Consider the following 10,393-nt stretch of genomic DNA (forward strand, 5'->3'; position numbering starts at 1 on the left):
CGCCCCCACCTTTGTCTGATTAAGGTAGAATGCGCCTCAGGTGCATATATTCGGACTCTAAAACTTATCGAATATTCTTGCAGCCTACCACTTGTTGGAGCTCACTTTAAATCTTACGGAGTACAATAAGTTTTTACAGCTTAGTTTAGCGAAAATCAGAAATTTTGTTTTCCCCTGTATAGATAACACAGTGATTGCGACCGTTTTGAATGCCAAATATCGGTAATATTGAGCGAGACTTATTGTTTCTCTGTGACCGAACTTTGCTCGGTGACCCCTATTTTTATTCTAAGATATTTAAAAATAAACTGTTGAAGGTTTGCTTGAGAAAAGTTTGAGCAAAAGTTTAAGTCTTTCATTTTCGAGGTATGTACTTTATCTTAACATAAACAGTAATACTTGAGTCTTTGCAATGACTTCAGCAGCATTGCGTTAATTACAATTGCAGTCTATGAGCATATTATGCCGTGTAATATCGTATCGCATTCATGTTGAATCAGTTTTCTGTTTATAACCGACAACAGTTGCTAACCGGTCTTAAACTTTAACAGTTCCCTGACTGTCTTTATTGGCTTTACATACGTCACGGTATCCATACGTGGCAAACATTGCCGTCAAAGACACAACACAGGCCAGGCACTGCATTACGTCACAATTGATAGCAATCCGACACTAACGAAGCTAATCACAAACAGAACATTTAACTTTCTGGATGTGACAGAGGCAGTAATTCCGAGTTCTCGGTTACGCTCGGGGAAATTTGAAAATAGAGATTTTTTAATATGTAATAATTACACCTAGGTGTGTTTTAAATACAGATAAATTTTGAAAGAGGAAAGTGAAAACTATTGGCAGCTGTCTTCTTCTGCCAGACGTTCAAATAATGTCCATATCGCATGTTCAAACCCCTTGCTAGCCTTCTTCCCACCACAGGACCTCTCCTTCTAACCTAGCAAACTTCGACCAATGCCCCTCACCGTCAGCTAAGTGACCATTTTCTAAATCATTGTCCGCATAGCAGAAGAAGAAAGTGTCCCCACGTGCCGACTGTTAAAAAACAACCCCTTGCTCTTTACGAACCAGAGAAATGTTTGTTCGTCCGCCAAAATACCGTATGCGAAGGCATTTTCATCGATAGAAGGCGACGAGTCTATTGTTTAGACATCTAGAAATGATCGTCGAGGAAAACTCAGCCCGTACAGTTTTTACATTCATTTCAACATTCCAAGATAAAAAGCTGTTCCTTGACGACCGACAAGGAAACCTGAAGGGACGATAACGTTGCAACAAAGATGGAGTGAGTTGCTATGGTGATATACTTGTCAGCAACAGGTCTCCACACGTCGTCACTAAGCAGTTGGCGACATCTACTTCGTGATATTTCAGGTGACCAAACTTTTCACCCCATGCAATGCAATGTTGATTTTCTTTCAAGAGATGTGTTGCCATTATCATACTAGAATTTATTGCTTTTGAACTACCGCTTGTTAATTGCAGGTCATGGTCATGATAAAATTGCAACACCGTGAGACATGCAGTAACAAAACTCAAACAAACAAACGAGAGCTTTTGAAACTGGTTCCAATCGATGTTATTAACTCTTCACAGTTAAATCTATCCCGCACAGATAATTTTTGTTTTAGTTTTCAGTTTATTTATGGTTTAAGATTGTTCTGGAGATATAGATCCTCAGCAAAGTTGTACCTAGATGAGATAATGTTTATTCACAAAGAAGCAGCAGTTCAAAGAATAGAGGTGATAAATATTTGCCATTCGGTATTCGGCACTTTAAAAGAAGCTCAATTCATATTCACATTTCATGTCAAATTACAAGTGATGATGTACACCATGCAAACATAAGCGAAATTAAATATTTGTTTGTCAATGAAAGGACTCTTTATAATCGTGTCACCTTTGAAATATTCCGATCAGTTGTCGACGTTCATTGCAACCAGAAGACAGGTCTTTTATTTCTACTCAAGCATTCAACAGGATGGCAGGGCATCATTTACGAGAAAGCTTCTTCATTTTCATTTTTCTCATTTCGTCCGTGAAGACACAGGGTAGGTAGCGTTCTGTCTATTTGATACCATTAGAAAGATGACGTTGTTGGGGCATTGCATTAACAAACGGCTAATAGTCATATGATAAATGTATATTGAACTTCGGTACCAAGCAAGTACTACATTTAAACATCACGACGTTTTCGAATGACTTATCAGCGACTCGATTAGATGCGTCACTTTCAACCAACTCATTCATCTCCTGATTATTGCTATTACAGAGTCTGAACAGTTGACAGACATGGAAGCGATAAAGGATGCACTCCTTGCAGGTTATCCACTCAAATACTTCGCTGATTATACAAAATGTGCCAGAACGCCCGTTGTTACAATTCCTGGGGTAGACATTGAGGTGAGCGATGTCAATTACCATCATGATAACAGTGTGACGATATACACAGTTAGCATAAAATCACCCATTTTAGATGTTTCCTTCTGCACATATTGGCCGTGTCTTATTCGTCTTCTTTTCTCCATAGTCTCTTGGCTATGACCAACTGTTCATCAACATGGAACCCAGTGCTACTTTGCTTCCAAAGGGTTTACTCAGGCAAAAATAGAATTCAGACTTACTGTTACTAGTAATTTAAATTTTCATTGATAGAAATAAAAAGTCGATTCCGAAATATTTGAGCAAATACAAAAATTAAGTCTGTGATGTAAAATTGATATTTCCCCCCAAATTGTCCCCTTGGCAATTTGTTTCACGATAAAAAAATGGACAAACATAGCAAATATCGACCATGAATAAGTACACGTGGAACTCAACAAAACTATGCCTCTATGTGCGATTATATAAAAGATATATCCATCACACTATAGGGAAAAAGTGCGTGACTAGAGCGAGAAACTGACGCTTTCTCGCAATCGGTGAGAATCTGTTCTTATTCTCACCGCTGTCGGTGAAAAAATTTTAATCTCTACTGGAGATTGGTGAGAAATGCACTCCTTGGCGAGAATCAAGTGTGAGAACAAATTCTCACCGGTGAGAATGGAAATTCACACTGAGTACAGCGAGAATTGAAATTCACTGGCAAGAATCATCAAGACTCGCCGTTCATTGGCGAGAATCATAAAGACTCCGAACGGCGAGTCTTGATGATTATCGCCAGTGAATTTCACTTCTCGCTGTACTTAGTGAGAATTTCCATTCTCAGCGGTAAGAATTTGTTCTCACACTTGATTCTCGCCAAGGAGTGCATTCTCACCAATCTCCAGTGGAGATTAAAATTTTCTCACCGACAGCGGTGAGAATAAGAACAGATTCTCACCGTTTGCGAGAAAGCGTCAGTTTCTCGCTCTAGTCACGCGCTTTTTCCCTATGGTGTCAGTGTAGAGTAAATACAATTGCTCTGTATATAGTCATCGCACGGTGACTGCTTGCGACATCGTTGTTACTGTCTCCTGGTTACTAATAAACACATCACAGCCCATGAGTCTGCTAACACCTCTATCCAAACAAAACGGACAACGCCTTGATCAACCAAAACCATGTGTTATCAAATACAATAAATCTATCCACGATACAGATAATATCTGTGGCAGTAAACACTGATTATACGTAGGAATTCGTAAAATATTTAAAAGTGGACTTTTCAAGTCTTTGCAAAGAATGTTACAACTGAGAAAATAGGAGTTGCATCACTGGCTCTCTCTCTCTCTCTCTCTCTCTCTCTCTCTCTCTCTCTCTCTCTCTCTCCCCAACAAATAGGAACCATCAGACTATGGCACTACGATTGACTCTTTCCGTGGTCTCCGTGACGTCACTGGTGCAGTTGTCCAGCTTACTTTTACAACAACCGAGGTTGTTGACTTTCCTGGCATTCCGGGTACGACGCTGTTTCTTCCTTACATATCTATTAACGTCGCCTTTCCTACGATTTCACATCATTTGATCCGAGTAGGAAAATATACTTTTGTCATACACGTCAACCTTTTGAATGAGAAAAATAACATGAATAAAATATAGCAATTTCTAAAACGACACTAAACTGTTGCAAAGCGAATGTGGAAGTTTGATTTTGGACATATGTCAAGGAGTAAAATATTCTGTAATTGTGATCGATTTACTTGAAATGAAAACACTCTTCTTTCAGAACACGTTATCGTGTACAGCACTATTCAAGCATTCCCCGATGGCAGAGTTACAAGTACGACGCAATACATTGAACGTGACGGGCTGATGGAAGTTGGAAATTCCATCAATAACTGTGCACTGAATGACGGCTCCAATGGCGAGGGAGTTTTCATTTACAAGAACACGTTTTTGAATCCCGTTCGACTGACTACTTATGAAGACATCGAATCGTCTTTCATAGATGGTTACAGCATACGTTATATGGCAGTGTTCACCAAATGCGGCGAATTCAACACTGGTTTCGATACACTTGGTGGCGGATTAATACCACTCTACTACTTGAAAAGAGGTGTGTGTCCCCAGTCAAAATAAGTCCCCCGTGAAATGGTTCTCCACGGGCACAGTTTTCCAAAACCCCTGTGTTGCCTCTCAAACAGATGTAGTTGACACGTAGACTTTGATTACTTGTCGAATCGAACTGACAGAGTTACGACCGGACCCATTTGTTTGTCTTGTGGAAACACCGCTTTGATTTATGATTGACCCAGTGCTTGCTACTTTTCAACAACATGTGGCCATGGTTTTCTGACAGAGGAGATGAACAAAGGCGATTATGTAATTCTCCATATTTTGATATAATAATGAGAGTATAGCCTGCATCATAAACATCCTTTAATGTCACCATGTTTTTATTTTGTTTTGCAAGCACAACATAGTAAACCCATTTAACTGATCTCACAGATTCGGTATCTTTGTGGAATCATATAATCAGTGTTTACGTTCAAAAGCCAAAAGTAACTTAAAATTTTGGTTTATCTTTTTGATTTGCAGGAGAGAAGATCATCGCTTCGATTGCAAAGTTTTACAACAGTCCGTTCGCACTAAACCAGTACGTCGTGGATACTTTCAAAGTTGATATTTGGAAAAATATGACGATGCAAGTAGCCTTGTCTGCGATTAGCGTTGATGATTTCTCACAAAGATACACTGATGAAGTTTACAACTGTCCACTCATTGTCCAAACACAACCCCCTCCTGCCGTAGTGTTCCGTATGGCTCCGCGTACCTAGATCGAAGCAAACAAGCTGACTCAACAAATATGCCTTTGTAGTGTGTAGCGCTTTTCAAATGGTAGATTTTTTCCTCTTAAGGTAAAACGCACCTCGGGGACAGATATTCGGACTCTCAAACTTTTACAATTCTTTTCTGGTATAGCACTTGTGGGGGTTCATTTTAAACCTCTTAGTGTAAGAAAACTTTTCAACGCTTAATTTTTCGAAATTCGAAAATTTTATTTTTCTCCATAGAGTTAACACAGGGATGGCGGCCATTTTGAATTTCAAATATAGGTAAATCTTGAGTGATTTGTTTCTCTCGTACCAAAATTTGCACGGTGACCCCGATTTTTATTCTTGATTTTGAAAGAGAATGGCTGAAAGATCCTTTAAGGAAAGTTTGAGCAAAAGTTTACGTCTTTCATTTTCGAGGTGCATACTACCTTCAGTAATTATGAAAAAATCTTATATAAGCAATGATTTAATGTCGTCGTAGATATTCCTGATTAGTTCAGATCGTACGCGTAACACTTTCAATAGATTCTGACCAGTCTGTGATGGAGGTAAAACAAATTCACGATGCCAGGTATTTCTTTCTGCGTTGATATGATTCTTGAGATCATGAAAGTTGTTACACTTCTCTCTGCATCAAGCGATGATTTGAACATAAAACGAAGAAATAACGAATCCGATAAATTGTACAGATTTCTGAGTCGAGACGGTCTCGATATTTTAATGTGATGATATGAATTAGTCCAATACTGTCATTAGAGGAATTCTGATTGTCGACTATAGCGTTATTCAAGACGGTTCGAATAGACAATGATTTAATAACATCAGGGATGAAAAATCCAAATCTTTACTACACACTTCAATTAGCAAAACGCAGGAACCACCATCATGTCAAGGCGGTTATTGTGAAACAACTTTATGTGCAAGCTACAATAAAGGTTTTTTTTAAATCTAGAATCCATTTCAATGGATCCATGGATCTGTTTCTTGTATGGAGTTATTGGTATGGACAGCTACGTGACTATGAAGTATGCAAATATACCATTCTGCCGGTTGATAATCGTTTATGCCTTTATTTTAAAGTTACTAGACCACAATAACGCCAACCATCACCATCACAATCATCATCGATGTCGTTGTGGTCATCGTCGGTTGGTCTGATAAATTTACTGTCAGACATATTGCGAGCCAAAGAAACGGAAATAGAGAAATTACTTAAACACGCCTAAGTAATTCATTCATTAAATCTTAAACAAATCTTACGTTTATTGTTGCCGATCACTCGTATGCAAGATGTACAAGTTGATGAACGGTATGCTCATAATAATTTGTAACTGTGTGTCACCCAAACCCCACCCACCCCTTGCAAATATAATTGTTGTCACTGTACAATAAAGGTAACGCGCACAAACTAAATTCCCTTACTTTTGGACAAAACTGAAGGTATGAATATATATTCGAATGCAAAAGTTTGTCTTCTTCGCACCATAACAATGCTAACGTAAGATTCGTACATAACACATATGAGTCTGGTAAAGTAAAAAGAAAGAAACGCAATAATAAATAAAAACAAAACAATGTCTGGTGATTGTCGTCGTCATCACCATCCTGCTCATCCTGCTCCTGCTCCTCCCCCCCCCTCCTCCTCCTCCTCCTCCTCCTCATCATCATCGTTGTTGTCGTCGTCGTCATCATCATCATCATCATTGTTGTCGTCGTCACCATCATCGTCATCATCATCATCATCATCATACATTATCATCGTTTGTCAATTCAGGAGACAGTCGTTCATTTTTCCATCTTCAATCTGATTCTGCTGGCCTACAGCTTTTCTCCCAATCGCACATTATCAAATTTTCTCATAATTTTAAACAAGCCATTGGTAATGGTATGGAAGTGATAAGTTACGTCTAACATCGGACAAGGAGCAGCGGGCTGTCAGATTTAAAGTGGCGACATGACTGTGATCCTACAGCGAAATTTTTCAAAAAATAAATTTTAAACATGCGTTCTTGAGAATGAGCATTTGTCTAGCGTAACATATTAATATGAAAACGACGTTCTTAGAAAAGGAAGTTTGCTTACGTCATTGACAGCAACACCCTTGGTTCTGCATACCAACCCCTTTTACATTATTTGAGCACTTGGGGCGTTCTCCTTACGATTCTGACAGTGGTCGATGATTTTCGCTGTTTCCATTTAGTTAGAGCTATCTTTTACCCTATAATCAACCACGATGCCGTACTGAGCACTTTGTTAATAACGGGGTCATAAGAGGAGACCACATATCAGCGTTGTTTATTTGCATGCAAAAAAACTTTCGATTTTCCTTTATTTATGCCCTGACGTTTAACAAGATTACATGAACATAATTCATCGAACACTTGAAGGGAAAATGAGCACAAAGTAATATTAATATCCAGAAACAACGACCTTGTAATGTTTTTTGAGTTTCAGGGAGTTTAAGTTGATAAGGCTTCAAGGAATTCAAGCGAGTCATCAAAATTAGAAATGATTAAGAAGGATTATTAGTCATATACACGCCCAGGCAATTAATAATAGTCTACTTGTCATCCTCAACATCCACATTTACGAGCAGCAATAGAAACCTATTTATAAAGGTCAACGTGTCAGTATAATGGTTAAGGATTGATGGCCAAAAAACACACGAATCTGTCAAAGTTGATCAAACTTCAAATGTTCGTGTTTTGCCACGAGAAGTCGATACGAAAACTGTCATGTGGCAGGGAGATTTGTTACAAATTATCGTGACGAAGAAACTGTCTAGACGTACAAGTGTCTCGTCAAGCTCTGATGTGAACACATAGCTGTGTGCTTCAGAGCAGAAAACAAGGTACTGCCAGCAAAGCAATGATTGCTTACGATCATTTTTTTAAACCTGCAAAATTAAACTATAGCCATACGTTTGTAGCCCGCAAACATACAATATATCTGTATGTAATGTAAAAAACACCGGCAATAATCCAAAATGTAGCTACAAAGGAGAATTTTAATCTTCGTAACATTACTACCTCAGAGATTAAATAATTGTGAATTAATATATCCCTGGATATTTCGTTACAGTTTGAAAATAACTATGATACTAACCGAGGTAAGGGTAAAGCATTGCTTCATAAAATATCCCTAAAATGTAAAAAAAGTCTGCAGAAAAAGAAAATCGGATGCATTTCTCTGTCTGCTTTTGATTATTAGGACGAACAATTTTATATCGATGGTACAGAACGAGAGAGACGGACAGACAAACAGACAGATAGACAGACAGACAGACAGACAGACAGAGAAAGAAAGAGAGATTGTACTTTCATGATTTTACACTTTCGATGTGTACCAGTATAGTTTCCAGTATTTTCCTCTGTCTTTCGAATACAGCCGTTTAATTCTTCTCCTATTGTCCTTTGGCCAATACTTAATTGGCCATTGGCCTGGACGACTCTCGTACACCAATATCGAAAGCAGCTGTTTTGGCGCTTTGTTAGAACTGAGAGCGTTGCTACGTGTCAGGACAACGCACTCTGCAGATCGGCACCGTGCACAGACCCAAGTTTACAAGAGCAATGAGGTGAGTTTTATATCTATAAATCACTTCAACTTCAGATACGACAACATGTTTGTATAAATACGCTCTTCAACAGGCAAGACCGAGGTAGTGGCGGCTGCTCTTAATTAATGCGTCCTCACTGTTTCTTGCGGTGCGACAAGCCATAATTTGCTCTCTCTCTGTTCGCCATTCGTCATCTTATGGTCCTTGGGCTCTTCGCGGATCGTTCCATATTTATAGTGGCCTTTGTATTTCTAATGCATCGTAATTGGTCAATGAAAAAAGGCTCACACGAAAGCAGCACCGTCATTGGTCGGTGAAATACTGAATGTATGGGGATCAATTGCATGTTGCACACTTTGCATATGCCGCCCATAAAATCATTACTTTGGGTTAGGGCATCTGTGACTTTCAGGTATATTATCTTCTATACCGCTTAACGCTTCGGAAAAATAATGACCATCGGTATTTTGATGACACACTCTATGAATTGGTTACTGGTGCAAGGATAATTTACAAACTTTTGACGAAACCCGTTTTACACTCCCATGAAGCTCTACCTATCTTAAAAACACTTGATGGGTTCGTACATCCCACAATGTCACTAATGTTTTCAAATAATTTAAATTTGGGGCTTAGATTCTCTCTCTTTCTGTTTTTAAGTCGGTATACGTGCTGGCCTGATTATCCCAAAAAAGTGTGTCCTTAGCTGTCAGTGTCACTCATTATTGTTTTCAAGTCACTTCCCCCTCACTAGTACTGTTCAAATTGAATTTCCTCTTCTGTCAAGCAGTAAATATGCCGACTAAACCTAGAGGATCATTGTTAGTAATACAAACCCCATTATGAATCATCAACTATGACCAGGGACGCAAAACAAAACTATGCCCCAGCTACCTCGATCGCGCTCATATGCAAATTCACTCCTATCCTCATGAAATAGGACAGTGCACTTCCACAGCATATATCAGATATATAGGCGATATTTCTTGCAAGCAATGTCGATAGTCTACCTCTGATGCATAGCTTGTGCTATTTAATTATCGCGTCGCTTGACAAATGCTTGACTATGAATATTAAATCAAACTGTCCGATGAATTAGGCTGGACATCACTAATTTGATTAAAATCAGATGTAGAGATGACGAGTTTCACCTTCGCTTGTTCTTTGCCGTTCTCGTTTGCTGATAGTGGCCCAACTAATATTTGAACACGATTTCGAATGGCAGTGATTTAGATGTAGCTACATCTGAACTACTGCCATAGGAAATAGCCTTCACCCGCATCGACGAAAACAGCCGACCAATCCGAACGATCTTTATAACTGCTATTTCTTATGGATTACCCAACTGTATTTAAAAACGCAACTTGATTGGCCCCTGCAAAGTGCGAGATTTAAGCGCGATCTTCTATGGTAGTGGTTCAGAAGTAGTCAGCCGACTATGCTGACGAGAACGGCAAAAGACAAACAAAGGTGGAACGTCGCCATCTCTACTTCTGATTTTAATCAGATTGGTCACCGATATGTACTTCTCTGACGCGGCAGTTATTGATAACTTGACGGTAACTACAGATAAGCACATAATCACACAAACGCACTTGGGGACAGATATTCGGACTCTCAAACT

The 10,393-nt window shown here is 39.0% G+C and overlaps 1 protein-coding gene across 1 annotated transcript; it reads left to right on the forward strand.

Moving 5' to 3' along the window:
* The first annotated feature begins 1,902 nt into the window (after nt 1-1,902).
* Nucleotides 1,903-6,335, forward strand: LOC139152407 (uncharacterized). The gene is made up of 5 exons (XM_070725531.1): nt 1,903-2,063; nt 2,285-2,415; nt 3,775-3,892; nt 4,160-4,489; nt 4,972-6,335. The coding sequence occupies exons 1-5, from the start codon at nt 1,994-1,996 to the stop codon at nt 5,208-5,210; spliced, it is 888 nt and encodes a 295-aa protein (XP_070581632.1). The 5' UTR covers nt 1,903-1,993; the 3' UTR covers nt 5,211-6,335.
* The last annotated feature ends 4,058 nt before the right edge of the window (nt 6,336-10,393 follow it).

Source organism: Ptychodera flava, chromosome 15 (assembly GCF_041260155.1).
Source record: "Ptychodera flava strain L36383 chromosome 15, AS_Pfla_20210202, whole genome shotgun sequence".
NCBI lineage: Eukaryota > Metazoa > Hemichordata > Enteropneusta > Ptychoderidae > Ptychodera > Ptychodera flava.

Bases quoted from the DNA above. Each gene is read 5' to 3' on its own strand.
- LOC139152407 (XM_070725531.1), top strand. From the start codon at position 1,994: ATGGCAGGGCATCATTTACGAGAAAGCTTCTTCATTTTCATTTTTCTC. The intron at 2,064-2,284 runs GTAGGTAGCGTT...TTGCTATTACAG, and splicing joins TTCGTCCGTGAAGACACAGG to AGTCTGAACAGTTGACAGAC. The intron at 4,490-4,971 runs GTGTGTGTCCCC...TTTGATTTGCAG, and splicing joins ACTCTACTACTTGAAAAGAG to GAGAGAAGATCATCGCTTCG.